This window comes from Eubalaena glacialis, chromosome 13, assembly GCF_028564815.1.
Source record: "Eubalaena glacialis isolate mEubGla1 chromosome 13, mEubGla1.1.hap2.+ XY, whole genome shotgun sequence".
In the NCBI taxonomy this organism is placed as follows: Eukaryota; Metazoa; Chordata; class Mammalia; order Artiodactyla; family Balaenidae; genus Eubalaena; species Eubalaena glacialis.
The window spans coordinates 86806424-86827024 of NC_083728.1; the positions used below are offsets into that span (position 1 = coordinate 86806424).

The 20601-nt window shown below is 49.7% G+C and overlaps 1 protein-coding gene across 6 annotated transcripts in view; it reads right to left on the reverse strand.

The window, feature by feature from the left end:
- Window positions 1–20601, reverse strand: part of CUX1 (cut like homeobox 1) — a 377925-nt gene that overhangs the window by 165809 nt on the left and 191515 nt on the right. For all 6 annotated transcript variants that reach the window (XM_061209658.1, XM_061209657.1, XM_061209656.1 and 3 more), the window contains exon 4: window positions 11902–11980. In XM_061209658.1, coding sequence (XP_061065641.1) covers window positions 11902–11980 — 79 coding nt within the window. The remainder of the gene's footprint in view (window positions 1–11901; window positions 11981–20601) is intronic.

Consider the following 20601-nt stretch of genomic DNA (forward strand, 5'->3'; position numbering starts at 1 on the left):
AAACAATCTAACCTTACACCTACAGGAACTAGAGAAAGGAGAACAAACACAACCCAAAGTTAGCAGAAGGAAAGAAATCATAAAGATCAGAGCAGAAATAAATGAAAGAGAAACAAAGAAAACAATAGCAAAGATCAATAAAACTAAAAGTTGGTTCTTTGAGAAGATAAACAAAATTGATAAACCATTAGCCAGACTCATCAAGAAAAAGAGGGAGAGGACTCAAATCAATAAAATTAGAAATGAAAAAGGAGAAGTTACAACAGACACCGCAGAAATACACAGCATCCTAAGAGACTACTACAAGCAACTCTATGCCAATAAAATGAACAACCTGGAAGAAATGGACAAATTCTTAGAAAGGTATAACCTTCCAAGACTGAACCAGGAAGAAACAGCAAATATGAACAGACCAATCACAAGTAATGAAATTGAAACTGTGATTAAAAATCTTCCAACAAACAAAAGTCCAGGACCAGATGGCTTCACAGGTGAATTCTATCAAACATTTAGAGAAGGGCTAACACCCATCCTTCTCAAACTCTTCCAAAAATTGCAGAGGAAGGAACACTCCCAAACTCATTGTATGAGGCCACCATCACCCTGATACCAAAACCAGACAAAGATATTACAAAAAAAAGAAAAGTACAGACCAATATCACTGATGAATATAGATGCAAAAATCCTCAACAAAATACTAGCAAACAGAATCAGGCAACACATTAAAAGGATCATACACCATGATCAAGTGGGATTTACCCCAGGGATGCAAGGATTCTTCAATATACGCAAATCAATCAATGCGATACACCATATTAACAAATGGAAGAATAAAAACCATATGATCATCTCAATAGATGCAGAAAAAGCTTTTGACAAAATTCAACACCCATTTATGATAAAAAGTCTCCAGAAAGTGGGCATAGAGGGAACCTACCTCAACATATTAAAGGCCATATACGACAAACCCACAGCAAACATCATTCTCAATGGTGAAAAACTGAAAGCATTTCCTCTAAGATCAGGAACGAGACAAGGATGTCCACTCTCACCACTATTATTCAACATAGTTTTGGAAGTCCTAGCCACGGCAATCAGAGAAGAAAAAGAAGTAAAAGCAATACAAATTGGAAAAGAAGAAGTAAAACTGTCACTGTTTGCAGATGACATGATACTATACATAGAGAATCCTAAAGATGCCACCAGAAAACTACTAGAGCTAATCAATGAATTTGGTAAAGTTGCAGGATACAAGATTACTGCACAGAAATCTCTTGCATTCCTATACACTAATGATGAAAAATCTGAAAGAGAAATTAAGGAAACACTCCCATTTACCATTGCAATAAAAATAATAAAATACCTAGGAATAAACCTACCTAGGGAGACAAAAGACCTGCATGCAGAAAACTATAAGACACTGATGAAAGAAATTAAAGATGATACCAACAGATGGAGAGATATACCATGTTCTTGGATTGGAAGAATCAATATTGTGAAAATGACTATACTACCCAAAGCAATCTACAGATTCAATGCAATCCCTATCAAATTACCAATGGCATTTTTTACAGAACTAGAACAAAAAATCTGAAAATTTGTATGGAGACACAAAAGACCCCGAATAGCCAAAGCAGTCTTGAGGGAAAAAAACGGAGCTGGAGGAATCAGACTCCCTGACTTCAGACTATACTACAAAGCTACAGTAATCAAGACAATACGGTACTGGCACAAAAACAGAAACATAGATCAAGGGAACAAGATAGAAAGCCCACGCACCTATGGTCAACTAATCTATGACAAAGGAGGCAAGGATATACAATGGAGAAAAGACAGTCTCTTCAATAAGTGGTGCTGGGAAAACTGGACAGCTACATGTAAAAGAATGAAATTAGAATACTCCCTAACACCATACACAAAAATAAACTCAAAATGGATTAGAGACCTAAATGTAACACCGGACACTATAAAACTCTTAGAGGAAAACATAGGAAGAACACTCTTTGACATAAATCACAGCAAGATATTTTTTGATCCACCTCCTAGAGTAATGGAAATAAAAACAAAAATAAACAAATGGGACCTAATGAAACTTCAAAGCTTTTGGAAAGCAAAGGAAACCATAAACAAGACGAAAAGACAACCATCAGAGTGGGAGAAAATATTTGCAAACGAATCAACGGAGAAAGGATTAATCTCCAAAATATATAAACAGCTCATGCAGCTCAATATGAAAAAAACAAACAACCCAATCCAAAAATGGGCAGAAGAGCTAAATAGACATTTCTCCAAAGAAGACATACAGATGGCCAGGAAGCACATGAAAAGCTGCTGAACATCACTAATTATTAGAGAAATGCAAAGCAAAAGTACAATGAGGTATCACCTCACACCAGTTAGAATGGGCATAATCAGAAAATCTACAAACAAAAACAAATGTCGTATATTAACGCATATGTGCGGACCCTAGAAAAATGGTACAGATGAACCGGTCTGCAGGGCAGAAACTGAGACACAGATGTAGAGAACAAACGTATGGACACCAAGGGGGGAAAGCAGCAGGGGGTGGGGGTGGTGGTGTGATGAATTGGGCGATTGGGATTGACATGTATACACTGATGTGTATAAAATTGATGGCTAATAAGAAACTGCTGTATAAAAAAATAAATAAAATTCAAAAATTCAAAAAAAAAAAAATAGCCATCAGAGTCACCCAGGGAGAGTCTAGGGTGCCCCACACTCAAGAGTCCTGCAGAGGGAGAGAGGGTCTGAGGAGGCGCATAACCAGGGGGGAGGTGGGTTCTGCGGGCCCAGTGGACTCTCAGAGGAGAGAGCGGACAGTGGAGAGAGATGTCATCCTCTGAGCACATGTATTTTCTCAGTGAAATACGAGGTGTGCAGAGATCAGGGTGGAAAGAAGGTGTGAAATAGCACCTGTAAGGGGGATGGTGGCAATAAGGGTGGGGCCAGTCTGGGCTGTTCTGACTTTATGTAAACCAGTGAAGTGTGGTCCTGCAGGGACTTTGGGACACTGGTGAGGATGCCCTGGATCACCGTCACACCAACAGTCCCGGGGCAGGACATCCCGGGAGGAGGAAGAGGCGCTGCTGAACCGCACGGCAGGCAGCGGGGCTGAGGAGTGGGGCTCCGATTCCGTCGGGCCGTGGGGTGCTGGGGCGTGTGTGTGCAAGGGGGCAGGCGGTGGTGGCTGCTTCTGTCTTGAGGACCGCAAAGACTGACCTCTCTGGACCCCAGCCCACGTGTGCACAGAGCCCCTGCCACCGGCCAGAGTGCGGATGGCACCGTGAGCGCCATCCCCGCGATGACATCAGAGCGCGGCAGACGCTCCCCTCCGCCAGGGCACTCTAGGCTAATGTAATCATACGATTACATAATTAACCCAGCTGTCTCATTAAGAAAATCAACTGGAATTCAGGGCATAATTAGTCATACAGCAATTAGCATGCTGATGAGCAACTGATGAGAAGCTGTCTAGAGAGCGCGTGTGCCAGGACCACCCCAGTCACAGCAGAGAGAGGAAGACGCCACCCCCACACCCCACACCCCCCGCCGGGCCACAACGAAAGCCAAGTCACCGAGTCACTTCCAGTGAGTTCTCCAGATGGGTCGGGGGGCCGGGACAGGAGGCCGGGGGAGAGCCCTGAAGGTGGGGCAGCAGGCGACTCAGACGCCCATCTTGTCAGGTTGGCCTTTCTTTAACACGTGTGGAGCTGCTTCCTCAGCCTGCGAACGATCGGCTCCTTGAGCCCCAGGTTTGTTTCAAGCTGGTCAAGGAGGGTGGAGAGGTTGCTGGCTCGTCTGGGTTGCAGTTACCCCAGCACTGGTCAGAGCGTGACTGTCCCTTGTCCCCCGAGGCTGCTCTGGACCAGCTCTGGTCCTGCAGCCCAGGAGAGGGGACAGGGGGGCACCTGTAACCCACAGTTTCATCCCACGGCCACGGCCCTGGTCCCTCTCTTGTCCGTTTTGGTGCTGGTGGTTGATTCTCACGTGTGAATGAAGATGTTTCAGGAAGGTCAACTGAAAACATGCAAAGGGGGGCTCCGAGGTAAGAGTTCTCTCTGGAGGGGCCTGGTCACCGGCAGCTGCCAACACCGGGCGACCAGAAGACACGGACTGGATCAGCCTCACAGGAGCAGGCTGGGGCGGCCACATCGCACAGCCTTCAAAAATGCCACCAGGATGCATGCCGGTGAAAAGCTTGGTATGAGAAGCAAGGGATATTTCTAACTAATCACAAGATGTTGTCACTTTTTGCCAGGAGTGCTTACTACACAGCCTTGATCGGGGGACAGACGGGGAAGAAAGAAAAAGAATGGAAAGAACAGTGTTGTCCGGTTTTAACTGAGAGCGTGTCCTCACTTAAAACAGCTTGACAGGCACAAAGGACAGGCTCACTATTTCAGTCTTATGGAGAAACATTAAAAAGCAGCTCTCGGGACTTCCCTGGCGGTCCAGTGGTTAAGACTCTGCGCTTCCAATGCAGGGGGCGCAGGTTCGATCCCTGGTCGGGGAACTGATATCCCACATGCCACGCGGTGCGGCCAAAAAAAGAGCAGCTCTCAAAACTGATGATGTCCCTCTTTACTTCTGGATCCTCAGATGCAAGGCTGATGGGGGTTGATGGGGATATTCTCCAGCAGAGAAGGTTTTCCTAAATCCCGACTGAAACTTCCGACCACCCCTCAGCAGCACCCGGGAGCAGGGGCATCTTGGCGTGGGTGCTGAAAACGGAGCAGCCTACAAAACGGGCTCCCTTCTGCTGGTTCTCTTTCAAGGCTTCTGAAAACGAACACCTTCTCCTTCTGATCGCAGGCCAGTTATCCGAGGGAAATGAAGTGAGCGGAGCCAGTCAGGAAACGCTGAGCGCCAGCGGAGTTTCACGAGTCCATGAATATTTTATATCACTGGTCATGTGCTCCCTTAGATTTAAATCTTAAAATCAATCCTTCTGGGCACTGCCTTTGTGTTTGAAGGGTTTGTGTCTGTAGGACCTAAACTACATCTTAGCAAGGAGTGAAAGATGACTCTCTATGGGGGGGGGGGGATGGGGGGCACCCAGAGAGAGGCCAGGAGGTGATGAGAACAAGCAGAGCCTCTTCCAATGGACTTGGCAGCCAGAGAACAGAAGTTCTGCAGCACCAATGCCCAGCTCACCAACCTTGTCTCCTTTCTAGGAACTTCCCCAAAAAATACCTTTGCCGAGATGCTTCTGGGACTGAAAAGGCACAGTTGTGTTTTATACCAGTTATTAAGTGTAGACAAATACTCCACCGATTACTGCTTACGGTCTTATCTGGAATCCATCGCTAAAGGCTATTCAGAAACTGAGACTGCAAGTTGAATATTTTACAAATTTATGCTTCCCCACACCCCCCCCCCCCGATTGTAGAGATAAAGACATGCTCATTGTAAAAAATCTGAAAAGTATCAAGAAGCAAGAGCAGGTCACCCACGCGAGGTGAACTCCCGGCAGATTATGCATACCGTGGTAATTTTGCTCAGAACGCAGTAAAATTCCAGTTATGCAAGGGCCTTTAAGAGGAGGTCATTCCAGAATTTTCCCAGCTATCTGAAAGGGTCACACTTTAAGACCCGAGATATTTATTTCTCCTTCCATTACAGTAAGGGAAGAAGGCTGCCTATTTCACCTGTTTAATTATGGGATATCCTCTCAAAGGTGCTGTACAGTCTCCCACCCCCCAAGTAGAAGCCAGCTGAGGGGGGGCAGGGGCCACGTCTCAGCTGCATTTGCATCTTGGGTGCACGGTGCCGGGCTTGGCACCATAAGCCACCTTGGGCTGGCCGAGGGAATGTGTGAGTATGATTTCTGAACAGCACGCCTTGAACTGTTTCTTGCACAGCCGGGGTCACTGTGGCTGACAGCCACTGACCTCTGCTCTCATCCACAGATACAGATTCCAATGCAGAAGGACGCTGGTCTCCCGGTTAGGGAGTCCGTCGCCGAGGGCTCCCCATCCCGGGGGGCCTCGCCCAGGTGTCCTCAACCAAGTCACGTTGTTGGCAGATGCCTATGATGCTTTTCCTCACGTGAGTAGCCATTAGCAAATTAATTAATATAAATCTCAATCAGAGGTTATTAAAATAAAAAAATGTAAGTATTTGCAAGTGTAAGGTATCGCTATGTTGATCATATAAATTACGATATAAAATCTGTGATAAGAATCACAGATGAAGCCATCTGGGTTAATGATGTAAAACTGTGACTTTATGAATCGAATTGTAGAACTACTTTCCTACTGCCATGATGTTGACAATAAAGGCAAAGACCACTTTCAACTAGAACAATGAGGGATGATAATCGAATTAAGGACAGGAGGCTAATTTGGCAAACTTTTTGTTGGTCTTCCTTTTAATTTTGTAAACCAGACGGAACCATGTAAACAATATTGCTACCAAAGATGGAGGAAGTACTGCTGCGTTAACTGGGTCCTGGGTTAGAGCCATCCAAGTCGCCTTCCTCAAGCGTCTGTTCCTCTCCAACTTCACCCCCCACCAGCCGAAACCAGGCGACCTCATCTCTCCCGCCCCACATCACCTTGGACCCCTTTCCGATCTGTTTCCAAACTGCAGTCAGGATGACTTTTTTTTTTAAATTAATCAATCAATTAACTAATTAATTTTGGTTGTGTTCGGTCTTTGTTGCTGCGCGTGGGCCTTCTCTAGTTGCGGCGAGCGGGGGCTGCTGTTCGTTGCGGTGCACGGGCTTCTCATTGCGGTGGCTTCTCTTGTTGAGGAGCACGGGCTCTAGGCGCGCGGGCTTCAGTAGTTGTGGCTCGTGGGCTCTAGAGCGCAGGCTCAGTAACTGTGGCGCACGGGCTTAGTTGCTCCGCGGCATGTGGGATCTTCCGGGACCAGGGCTCGAACCCGTGTCCCCTGCACTGGCAGGTGGATTCTTAACCACGGCACCACCAGGGAAGCCCCAGGATGATTTTTTTATTATGCAAATCTGACCATGTCATTTCCCTGCTTAAAATTCATCAATGGTTTGTTAAAGTCCAGAATCTTTCGCATACTCTACCGGGCCCCTCCCTGCTGAGTCAGTGCATTCCCTTGACCTAGGCACGACTAGGAACAGGGCCCCTGCACTGCAGATGGTGTCCTGCTGTGGATGATAACGGTACGTGGCCACTGTCGTCACTGCCCTCTCCTCCTCCTGCTCCCTGGGCTCACAGCCGCCTCCGACCCTGCCCCATCCTTCCCCACCTACACACTCGTGCCCAGTGGGCTCTGCCTTCCAAGCACTTATCACACCTAAAATTCAATCATTATCTGTGTGATGACTTTTTTTTTTTTTTTTTTTTTTGGCCGTGCTGCGCGGCCTGTGGGAATCTTAGTTCCCCGACCAGGGATGGAACCCGTGCCCCCTGCATTGGAAGCGCAAAGTCTTAACCACTGGACCGCCAGGGAAGTCCCTGTGTGAAGACTTTTGGATGCCCACATTCCCACCAGACTCGAGTCCACGAGAACAGGAAGCTGTCGGTGCCATCCCCGGCACTCAGCAGGGTCCCTGAGACACAGCGCGGGGGACAGGTGCTGGCCTGGTAGCCCCACAGAGCCGAGGGTCACAGCAGCGGGGAAGGAGAGCGTGCTTTGGTTGAAGTGGCAGGATATTTCTGATAAAAAGCATCTTAAAATACTCTCAAAACTGACGAGGGAATGAGGAGCGATCTGCTGACAAGTGAGAAAGAGGTAAACATGGGGTCTTAACTATGGCAACTGTTCAGAGGATGCATCAGGACAATTATGTCTTTAAATGTTTACTCAGTGTCTTTAATCCAAAGGAGCCTTTTGGAAGGAGAAATAACACTACTTGGGATTTTCAGACGTGGAAGATGAGAAGAGGGAGGAGCCGGGTGACCCCACTGTTTCTTTTGCCTCGAACAATGGAGTCGCACCACCGGGGGAAGGAAAGGGCTGGGGTGGAGGGGGGTCCCCTGCTCCATGCTCGGGGCTGGGTGTGTAAAGCTTGGGATGCCAGCCGGACGGCTACTCAACCCAACACAGATTCTGGACGCCAGTACTGGCCACCAAAACCCAAGGCCTCTGAAGCACACGTGCTGGTTTGATGAACCCCGAATGCTAAGTGTCATATAAATGTCTCTGCAGGCAGGCAAATCTTTACAGAGTGACAGCAAAGCAAAAGGAGAGTTCAGAGAGCTAGTAAACTGCTCCACCTCCAGGAAAGATACATTCTGTTCTCTCGTAACTTAGGTGGTTATATGCGCCAGAGGGCTCTTCCCCAACGGCAAGTTGTCAATCTCAGGATAGGGTTCAGTGCGAACAATTACGGTGTGATACCGATAAACCTCAGGAAGCATCCTGAAGAAAGAATTTGATCCATTAATTTAGTCATTCATTCGACAAATATTTATCGAGTTTCTGCTATGTGACAGGCGCCGGGGTAGACACCAGGCACATAATCAGGGACGAGACCACCCTGCCCCAGTCTCTGCCCAGCCAGGAAGGAAAAGAGCTGAGTAGCAAGTACAGTAAGTCCCCTACCTACGAACCTTCGAGTTGCGAACTTTCAAAGATGCGAACGTGCCCCTGTATGCCAGCTGTTGTACTGTACTTGTGTACTTTTCAAGGTACTGTAAGATTAAAAATGGTTTCTTTTACTTTTTGTGTTTGTTTTTTACGTATTATTTGTGTGAAAAGTATTATAAACCGATTACAGTGCAGTACTATGTAGCCGATTGTGTTAGTTGGGTACCTAGGCTAACTTCATCGGACTTATGAATAAACTGGATTTATGAACGCGCTCTCGGAACAGAACTCGTTCGTATGTAGGGGACTTACTGTAGTTATAACAGAGGTAAACAGACACAGGGTGTGGGGAGTGGGGTGTGTGTGTGCGCGAAGGGCACACCTAGGTCGGACCTGGGAGGTCAAGAAGCAGCGTCTCAACAAGTCAATCTGGAGGAGCTGGAAGAGATCAGCTCAGAATGGGCTGGGCCTGCCCATGGCGAGGAGAAGGACCCATTCCTGCTGGCAGGAAGCCTGGCATCGCCACACTGTGGACACGGGAGAGGTGGCCTGAACCACAGAGTGGAGGGCGGAGGTTGGGACGGAGAGAAGTGGATGGAATCGAGGACCTTCTGGGGGTAGGACGGCCAGGGCTTGTTGACCCAGTGCTCTGGCGTGAGCAGCTGGGTGGCAGGTGGTGTCCCTCGCCAAGAGAAGGAGACTGTTTCCTCTGGACACACTGGGCCATTTCAGGTGCCCCTCAGTCAGCCCAGCGGGGATGTCCAGGAGGATATACAGGCTGACACTCAGGGGCGAGAACCGAACTGAAACAAAGCTCCAAGAGGCACCAGCGTGACCCCTGGTGCATTCCGCTGCCAAGGACCCTGGGTGGCTCTGGGTCAACAGCCTCATGTCACATGTCAACAGCTGTGCTATGCCAGGCCCTACTCCAGGTGCTAGGCACAGAGCGATCAAGCAAAACTGTCCTCAGAGAGCTTTCATTCTAGTAGGACCAGCAGATAAGGAACAAGAAAACACACAGGTAAATAAAATGTCCAAAAGTGTGGCAGCGGTGGTGGTGATGTGGTAGGGCTAGCTGGTCACCTCTTCCCGGGCTCCTGGAGCTGGGCCACATGGCCAAAATATCCTTCCCATTATTTCCAAGAGCTTCCTCTATTTTCCTGAGACAGCATAAGTTGTTATTTCTTGAAACCAGAACTCGACACACCCCACCTACATTTCTGGATTCAGCTGGATTGAAGCCTGGAGCACACAGACAGTTAAGGCCCCCCGAGTCTCCCCAGCTGTGTGACTGACCATCAGTAAATGCACTGCTATCGACCAGGCCCTTCCTGTAAGCCTCAGCCACACGATTACTTCATCTGAGCGATAAGCGGACTTCAAAACACAGGTTGAGGGCTCCAAGCTCCATTCCTGCTTTTCAAGTAGTTGTTAGATGTGTCAGACCACAGTGTTTGTAAGAGAAATACCTGGGAGGCGGGTAGAAGTGATCTACGTGGTGTGCAAATGTACTCTGATTAACTCATTATTACAGACAACGTCAAACATTATTCGCCCCCACCACCTGAAATTAAAACTGCCAGCCAAAAATGATAATTACAAAGAATATCACCAATACAAGGAAAATGCTGACGGGATAACATTAAGTGAAAAAATCAGACTATAACTATATAGTCATGTTATGATCAGAGTTCCATAAAAATTATATATGGATATGAATAAGGACTGCTCAGGCAAAGAGGGGTGTTGATGAGAAAAGTGGGCTCGTTTTTGTCTGTAAGAAGTCAAGATGGAAAATAACTGCAGAGGAAGAAGCCCAACGACTCGTTCAAGTGGCTTCCCAGTGGAGAAACCTCACTAAGGGAAAACCCAGAGACAAATCAGACTTTTAAAAAGAGTGTAGATTATTTAGAAAACAGTAGCTGCAGGCTCTCTGGGTCTCTGGCAAAGGCAAAATAAACCAGGCCCCTTTCAACTAAGTCACCAACACAAAACTAGCACTTGCACAAGAAAATGCAAGTGGGTCCGCCAAACTGCCAGAGCCTGAGAAAGAGAGCCCTGAATGATCCATTTATTGTGAAGGAGCCGCCACAGGAGCCTCAGTCAGAGTACTCAGGAAACCCCTAGGTGGACACAAACTCTTGCAGAAAATCAAAGGGCTAGAATTTGGAACTAAGAGTGTGGTAAGCTCATAAGATAGCAAAAGGTTAGAACAAAGACAACCCCTCTCCATCACTAGGCTGTTCCCCTACCTTATTCCATCTTACAGATGAGAAAACTGAGGTTCAGAGAGGGAAAAGGGATGTGACCAAGACCTCACAACAAGGCCCTGGCGGGAGAATCTGGATCTCCCTACCCCCGTCTGAAGTGTCTAAGGTACTTTCTGCTGCCCGTAGCTTGGTGCGGCCTCTGTTAACCCCGGCTCCCAGAGGGGACAGCAAAGCCCTCAGTGGACCTGAATTAGAATACAATACAGAAACAAAGGAGACTTGTTTCTGCTTTGCTTTGTTAAAGCAGTTCTAGTAATATCAGTGACGCACAGAGGATTCCTAATGAGGGCAAGTGCGCAGCTCTAATGGGTGGGGAGGGGAGGGTGGCGGTAACTGGGTTTCCTTGGTCAACAGAGGATGACATTCAAGTGGCTAATTTTCAGATCTGAGTCTTTTCAGGACTGAGTTGGGACCCATGTAATCATGTCCATCACCTCCCCACGCATTAGGTGAGTGGACCACCTAAGAACAGAGGATCGATGGGACCAGTGGGTGCTCTAAATTCTGCCTCACTTTTCTAGAATAAGGAATGGGGAGCCATTATCTCTCTGAATGCATAGCAAGCATTATTAAAATTTTAACTCTTTAGTTCCTTCAAAAGAAAAAACAACCCATATATACTGTAGTTAAATGGGCTACCGCTTGCCCTTGGATATTAAGTGAAAGACTTGGCCAGAGGCCACTGATTCCCTGGACGACCTGGGAGAGGAGCAAGGCATTCCAGGTGCCCTATCAGGGCCGTTCCTGAACGTGGAATTGGTCAGCCCAGAACCGTGAATATCCAGGACGTCTGCATAGTGCATACACGGGTTCTCTTTCTTCTCTGTGAAACGTGCAGCATTTTAAACCAAAGCTAAAGGTAGCCCCGCAGGTCTGAGTTTCTGCATTTCCAAAGGCATCAACTGGAGGCAACTCTATTACTTCAGCAAATACGCATCTGATTTCCATACTCATCCCAAGTCTGGGTTTTGGAGAATTCACATTCCCAGAACTCCCCAGTTTCCTGGGGAAGTTGCCTTAGGGAGGCTGAGAAGAATCAGCCAGAAGCCCACTGACTCACCAGACACAATGCCCGCAGGTGGGCTACAAGCGCTGGGCTTACCTGGAACATCAATCAATCTCTTGTAGACATTCAAGAAGGCTGCCTCAGCTTCTTTGCTTCTTTTACTCAGTGCATCAATCTGAAAAGGAATGGGAGAAAGAAAAAGAGCTCAAAATTTGTCAAGAGGTAATTTAAAAATCATTACACGTCAAATGGAAGTCTGATTGCTCCATGTAAATGCCGGACAGCTGGGCCTTCAACCTCTTAAACGTCTGCAAACATTTGAGAGGGAGGCAACCCACGTGGGCCCGCCCGTGAGGGGGAGCGAGGCAGGAGCGGTCCCATCGCTTGATGGAGTGGGGACTCTCCACGGAGAATGTGGTCTCTTTCCTTCTTCCACCAGTGTAGACTATGAGCTGACCACATGCCAGACGCTGTGCCGGAGGCGGGACACAGAGGGATAGCCCTCAGCCCCAGGGGCTCGGGGTCCAGTAGGGGAACAGGTTATGTGAATGACTAGTGAAATCCCAGCCGGGAAAGTGCTCGGTAAGCAGAGCCGTGGGGACACCGAGAAGGGGACGTCAAGCAAGAAAGCAGGTGACATTTGAGCAGAGTCCTCAAGAGCAGCTCACCAGGTGAAGAGGTGACACGAAAGGGGAGGAACACATTCAAACACCAAAGTTCTGAAACTTGGGGGTCCTTAGGTCCTCTTTAAGAATTTTATGAAAGCCGGGGCTTCCCTGGTGGCGCAGTGGTTAAGAATCCGCCTGCCAATGCAGGGGACACGGGTTCGAGCCCTGGTTCGGGAAGATCCTACATGCTGTGGAGGAACTAAGCCCGTGTGCCGCAACTACTGAGCCCACGTGCCACAACTACTGAAGCCCGCGCGCCTAGAGCCCGTGCTCCGCAACAAGAGAAGCCACCGCAATGAGAAGTCCGCGCACCACAGCAAACAGTGGCCCCCGCTCGCTGCAACTAGAGAAAGCCCGTGCGCAGCAACGAAGACCCAAAGCAGCCAAAAATTAAAATAAAATAAATTAAAAAAAAAAAGAATTTTATGAAAGCCAAGGACCCTCTCCTAGAAACACACACACACAGGGTTACACACTCTACTTTAGGACACTCATGTGTCCACGTGTGTTCTGTCCATAGAATCCAGATTAAGAACTGTGGATAGGGCTGTAACCCCAGGGAATGTGGGGCTGCTCGGGGTGGGGGGCGGGGGTGGACATGGATACATGGGTGTGAGACTGGATAGGTGAGAGAGTCGGTGCAGGTGGAGGAGGATGACCTTCACCGTCTGGGCCTGAGTCAGAGTGGAAGGAGGACAGCAGGGGCCAGGAAGGAGGCGACCATTCCTAGGTTGTTGCCACTGCCCTGGTGAGAATGTGCAGGGCAGTGGCACTGGGGACTGAGGGAAAGAGGCCAAGCAGAGAGATTAGGTCCATCTGAGCTGATGTGAGACATGGAGGGTCCAGGTGAGTTAAGGACGGTGCCCAGGTTTCTAGCTTAGGCAACGGCGAGTTCCTGTGACGGTGGCCAGGATCAGTGTGTCTCATAAACAAACCCAGCTGAGCTGGTTTCCCTCCAGTGAAAAGTCTCTTCATCAAAGAAAGGTGACGTGTCCCAAGCAAGCTGGACACACATCCAAAGAGGCTTCTGTGGTTGGATGGACTCAGTATGTATTTTGCTCCCATAACATGCTTGCTGAGACAACAGATCACTTTTTACCCCTGAAGCGTGCAAGATGCTACATGCACGGAGTTCACGTTGGCTCAGGAAAAGGACATTAAATTATATATTCCTCTGTCCCCTCACAGAATTATACTCTGTCTCCAACGTTATTAAAGAGGCAAAAGGAAGTGGCGTAATTACAGGGCCTCTCACCTGAGCCAACCAACAATTTGTTAAGGGCTGAGAGAGGTCACCTGATTAAGAAGGGGAAGACCCTGGGGAGGGGGACACAAAGGCTGTGGGAAGGGGAGAAGGGCAGGTCTCAGGAAATCCAATACAGACCAAAAAAGGGCAATGCATGCATTTCCAACTTCTACCAAGTTGTGCTGGAAAGTTCCTACTTGAAGTCAGTCGCCGAGAACTCAGACACGTTCCCCCCACCCCCCGATAAAATAAGCTTGTGATTTAGGTGTTGGGCATGTTTTCTGAATAATCCACAAGGACTACTTAAAAACGATAAGATGGCTCTCTATTTTTATAATTTTTTTTTCTTTTCCCCTCTGATTCTTAGCAGTTCATGCTCATTGCACAATTAGAAATATATCAAAAAATAAAGAGAAAATTAACACCGTAATTCTGCCATTCACCAGTGGAAGTCATGCCTCTGTCTGTAGTTCCCTTTAATTGTGAATGACATGTAGGCATGTAGGCAAACTATAGAGACAGCAGATTAGTGGTTGTCTAGGGTTGGGGACCGGGAGGATGACGGCTAAGGGGTGTGGGTTTCTTTCTGGGGTGAGGAAAAGTTCTACAATTGATCGGGACTGCAGTAAAAGTCAATGAACTGCCGAGTTCAAATGGGTGAATTATATGGTATGTGAGTTACATCTCAATAAAGCTGTCACAAATGTCTGCGTGTATATTTGAAATCAAACCATATGGAAAATTTTGTACTGTGCTTTCATGAACACACAAAGTCTTTCCAAATGTCTATTACAAAATTTGGAAAATGTCTTAATAGTATTATTTCAACTGTACCTAACCACCACCTACATAGATGTTGTGTGTAAAACTGGATATTTGGAGTTGCCTTTCCAGACGTCTGGAGCTTTCCCTGCGCTCCGGGCCTTTCTGCCACCTCCTGAGAGAGGTGCCCCCGGGCAGCAGTCTGCCCAGGAAGCAGGACAGAGGCCCTGGTGGCTCTCTGCGCCTCTCAACACCCAGAGGGTTCTCTGCTCGGCTCCGGATCTGCCTAGGGAGGGCCCCCCGCTTCCTAGGGATTCTGAGCCCACAAAGGCGGCTGCCTCTAGAGCGGGCAGAGGATGGGATCTAGAAGGATCCTGAACACTGTCTTCTCTCTCCCTTATGGGTTGTTGAGGGGGGACGTGGGATTGGCAATCTACACAACACACTTGGGACCTGTAACGATTGCACTGTGCCCCTGCCCTGAAAGTCCTAACCCTCAGTACCTGTGAATGTGGCTTTATTTGGAAATGGGGTCTTGGCAGATGACCAAGTTAAGATGAGGTCCTTAAGGGGAGCCCTAATCCAACAGGACCTGTCCTTATAAAAAGGGGAAATTTGGACACAGAGACAGTCACGCACACAGGAGAACCCCATGTGAACGTGAAGGCGGGGACTGGGGTGATGCACCTACAAACCAAGGAACGCCAGAGACGGCCAGCAAACCTTCAGAAGCCAGGGGAGGGGCCTGGAACAGACCCTCACAGTCCTCAGAAGGAACCAGCCCTGCCGATGCCTTGACCTTGGCCTTCTGGTCCCCAGACTGTGAGAAGTAAACATCTGCTGTTTAAGCTGCTCAGTTTGCGGTACTTGGTTACGGCAGCGCTAGCAAATTAGTACGGGAACCATGAATCTGCGTCGTCTTCCCATCCCCCTTCCACAGACGCAAGAACGTTCAACCGAGTCCTGAGAGAACAAGGCCAGGCTGCTGAGTTTCACTCATTAGGCAACTGGACTGAGGTTTCTTGAGAGAGGTGATGAGAACTCCACGCGTGCGTGAGTTGCTCCTTGACGAGGTCTCCTGACCCTCCTTCTGAGGTTTCCAAACCCGGAAGAATTTGTTGATTCTGGTGATTTTGAGACTTTCTCTGCTCGCTCACTCTTTCGACTCCCCCCACGGCCTCTGCCCTTGTCCAAGAACAGGCCTCAGGCTCTGAGTTTTGGTCTGTCCTCTCCCTTTCCCAGCCCTACCTTTGCTGGGGTGGGCCTTCCCTAGAAGGCCTAGCCATGCTTCCAGAGCCAGTGCAGGTCTCACTGGCCCCAGGATGCGTGTGCCGGGTTCCCCTGGGGCCAGGCTGGCCGGCCTTGCAGGGTCCAGGGCTGGGCGGGTGGGTGAGCTCCCGCGGGTGAAGCACTTGGTGCCTGGCGCAGGGAAGTAGGGCCCTGTCTGTCCTCCTTATCCTTCAGTGAGGAAGGAGACGGGGTCATCTTCATCCTCACGCCCTCTGCGCCTGCCTTGGAGCCAGGACTCGGCATGGCACCCCCTCACACGGGGGGAGAGGTTTGTGAATGAGAAGAGGTTTGGGGTGAGGTCTTAGGCACAGATGGTTGAAAGTCGGATCCTAGGTTAGACATTCTGGCTACTTAATGTGCAAAGATAACCCGAGGGAGAGATCCTTTCTACCATCCCCACACCCGCAAGACCACTGTGAGGGGCGGCAAAGGACAGAGGGGCTGCTGGTGGCGGAGCTGGGACAGATCTGGAGAAGCTCTGATGGCGCTCAGGCCCTGGGTAAAACCTGTTCTGCTCCGGGGATCGACCTCACCTCCTGCCACGCCTCACACTCCAGCCACGCCCGGCTACTCCCTGTTCCCTGAATACACGAGAGCGATTTCCCCGCAGCCTGGAAGGCGCCTCCTTGGAATGTTCCTCTGATCCTCCAGGCTCAGCTGATCCAGCTCTGGGCTGCCGGCCACTCCCGTCACCATATGGGATTGCCCGGAAGGTCCAGGACAGCAGACAAGGCTCCGCTGGGAGATCTTAGATTCCTTGAGAGCCCACCCTAGGCTTTCCTCCCGACGACCGGTACGTAGTAGGTGTTTAATACATTTTTATTATGTGAATGAAAATTTACCTAAATTGGTCAACTGTTCTACCTGCAGAAGTGAGCAAATGGTTAAGGGATGCAGTTTTAAGTCTTTATGAAAATGCTCAACACGTAGAGTTCTTTGATTTTCGGCGTGTGTTTCACGTGCTCCTATGATGACAGCCGCTTGGCTGAAGCCAGCGCACGGGAGGCCTCCTTCCCCACCGCGCATGCCTGGCGAGCCCTGGCCAGCCTTCTGCAGGGAGCTCCGTGTCCCCACTCTACGGAGAGGCCCAGTGCTTCTATCATGAGTTTCCTGGATCCAACAGTTACCCTTTCAACAACATCACTTTTATAATGCAGAGTTTGGTTTTTCTGTAATAAGGATGAAAATTCAAGATAAAGGTCTACAGAAAGCTATCTTATTCCAAATCTCAATCAATATTTGCTTCCAATAGGATGAAAAGTCAGAGACCAGGGTTAGAGGCCAAGTTCATGGAAATCGACTGCAAGACCCCCGAGATTTAGAAGGGGTGAGGGAGCACCTGACCATTCGGGAGCCAGCAGAACTGCGCTGTGGGGCTTGGGGCATTGTGTGGAGTATGAGTCACTGCCCCCCTCACTGTCTGCCCTCCCTGTGAGGGCATCGCACGTCTCTGCCCACTGCCACGTGACTTGGGGGGGCTTCCCGGCCCACGGGTGGCAGACTTGACCACGTGGAATATCAGGGGTGGTGCCACACACTTTGAGCGTAAGATTTAAGAGTAAGTGTGCGGCTCAGCTCTGGTGCGCTCTCTTTCCCTGCCGTGAGAATAGCATGACCTTAGAGGAGCCGCTTCTTCCACTGGGATCTCTGAGTAAAGACAACACATGGTTCCAGAGCCATCCCGCCAACCCACAGCCCACATGTAACATGAATGAGAAATCGTCTCTTGTTGCCATTAGCCGCTGAGATCTAGGGTTGCTTGTTACTGCAGCGCGATCCAGTAAAGCGCCCTATTACAAGTCCTAACAGGTGATCACGTCTCTAAGATGACAGCACAAAGTAAAAATAAGGAATAAACGACCAATAACGTGAGGGCCAAAGGATTTCTCTTTGTCTGCTGTGAAGCTTGATTGTTTATCTTTGCCCGGGGCAGGGCAGGGGGGATGATGGTATGTGATCAAGGGAGAAAGGGCACAGGATTTAAAATCAGAACAATGGATTTAAGACATGGCTCTATCATGCAGTTTGGAATACTGGGCCAGCTACCTACCCTATGCCTCTATGAATTTCATTTTCTATGTGTCTAGGAAAAGATACCGATGAGAATACCTGCCTTGTAGGAACCCTAAGAGAATCGAATGAAACAGAAGATGTGACAACAGTGCAGAGCTAGTCACAAGCTGGTTTTCAGTGTTGGTGATAATTACTGACCCATGCTGTATTTAGGAGGAGAAACAGCATACAAATATCAACTAAATTAAGCATCAAAATTTCAGGGGGTTAAAGGAGAATTCACAAAGCATAGTTTTGGTACGAAAGAAATCACCACTTTTAAAAGAATTAGCCTGTTAAGACCGCCTCTTACACAGCATTTCCAGAGGGTTGCTGCAACATTTCAGGGGCTTGGTTATGTCTTAAAGGACATTCCCTGCAGAAACTCCCCCACCCACCTATAACTCAGAACATGAATGGGTTTGAGGCTTTGGGGTTTGTTACTGGAATTTTCAGCAGGAGTCTCCAGTTCTCTGCAGAGGAAGGAAGTGTGGGGAGATCAAATACAAGCCTGAATTTTAACTGGAAGATGTTTTGTTAGAACTGAGAAAAGGATCAAATAGTGTAATATTGACAGATGTGTAGATCCTCCTTCTCTTCCAGCCTCGACCACTGATCAGTCAAGAAGTTCTGCTCACCTTGCCTTAGAAATCAATTTCAGAATTAAAGTCTCTTTCCCTCTTTTGATGCTTCAGCCTTAATTGAAGCCCCCACCCCATGACTTCCAGTTTGGACACTGCAGACCAGTACTCAGAGGATCTCCCCGACAGCGGCCTCTCCTTGCCATGGAGCGTGAGGCGTCCTCCACGGTGGCCTTGGATCATCGCCCCAGAGCCCAGAAGGAACACGCAGCCGCCCTGCCCTAACGGCTTCTCCTGGCTCCCCGACTACAATCCACATTCCTTGGGCTGGGCTTCCAGAACCCTTCCCAACACGGCCCTTGTTTACGCTGCCAACTTCACCTCCCACCAAATCCCACCACTGCCGATGCTTCTACACACCAGGCCTCGCCCTCCCGCCAATGCCCTGCCCCTTCACCCTCCGGTCTTCCTACACTAGGTCCTCCACCTGGAACGTTCTTCACCCAAGGCACGGGGGACCCAGTTCTCCCTTCATGGGTTGACCTACGTGCCACCTCCTCTGTGGGGTCCTCCCGACTTCCCCAGACACTGCTGGTCGCCTGGCTCTTGTGTCACCTGAGCTTGTTGTGAATCCCTCTCTGCCCACTTCCCGCACCGAGCGACGATGCCTCCCATCTGAGAGCTTCCTTTCCACCACCCTGTGGTCTGTCCCAGGCCAGGCCAGCGTCACCTTCGTCTCTTGACTCCCGGCACCCAGGTCCTGACTAACACAGGAGGCCGCCTGGGGCGTGTCTGTGAATGAACGAGGGTAGATTCCAGGCTGCCCAGGCCAGGGGATTCCTCGAAACTCACTGGCGACTCCTGCAGCATCGACCGACGACTGTGGAAGCTCAGGGTGGAGGAGGTAGTTTCCTACCATCGAGAGCTTCAAGAAGGCTGTTGCTATCCACCGCACTGTAGTCTAGTCCAAGAAGTGGGGAGTCATGAGAGTCCAGCTCTGATCTGGTTTAGGGGAGCCAACTGCCCTTGTCAGAACTAGAGGACCCTGGGGAGGCGGCATCAGTGGAGGGAAGGGCAGGTAGGGGCTTTGCGGGTGGAGAGGAACCAGCCAGGGGATGTCGTCTCTAAAACGGAGAAAATTAGACCTCCTCATGGGCTTTTTGTAAGTGTTAAAGAAATGTGTGCAAAGTGCCTGCAAGTGGGCCCAGCTCTCGGGAGGGACGGAGCCCCGCAGCGGCTGCTGTTAACGCAGAGGCTCTGCTTGCGGGCCGGTGACTCCAGCATCTCCCCGGGGGTGGCCTGAGTCTGGGGGCCACGACTGTTGCTCACCCAGCTCATGGTGAAAGGGATGCTATTCACCGGGTACCCTGAGCGGAGCGCTGTGGACGCCGGGCACAGCCCAGCTGGGCCACACACCCACCACCCACCCCGCCGGCCACACACAGAGTGCCCTGTCATACCAGCTGTGCAGCACAGACGGAGAGCGGCGTGGACTTGGTGCAAGGGCCCAGGGATCACCAAAGAGATACCAAACAGAATGACGGGTCTTGATGTCTGCCCAGTGCAGCGTATTTTGAAATGGAAATGGCTCATCCTTTCGGGGCGTCATCCGGCCTTGCCACGCACAGGTGGCAGGCAGGGCAGAGGCACCCGGGCCAGGACCTGGATACGGCGCCGGAAGGGCAGGGCCGAGCCCCAGCTCCAGCGCTAACAGAGGTACGCTACCTCAACCCGAGTCAACCTCTCGGTGCCTCCGTTTCCTTGTCTGCAAGATGGGGAGGACTCTTGTGCTGTGCAATGGTGACGGGGCCGCTGTGCTGGCAGCGCCACTTCTCAGATGCAGAAACCGACCAAGTCACTCAGAACCAGGTCCGCAAGCAACCCCTCCTCCCCATATGATGACACCCCAGCACAGCGCTGAGGCCGGGGGCCGCGCGGCCGGGGGAAGGAATGCGTGCTTTGAAGGAACGCAGACTTGGGTTTGAATCCAGTCCTGGTGCTGGTTACTGGAGGATCTGGAGGCGGGTTACTTAAACTATTTATGCCTCTGTCTCTTCATCTGTTTACTGAATTGCTGAGTTGTGAAATAAAATGTGGGTATCTGGTATGGTCGGGAGCTCGCAGCAGGTGAGTAAACATCTTTGCCTTCCTGAATAAATCCAAATCAGCACTCTTCGCACTACACCACAGGCCGTCC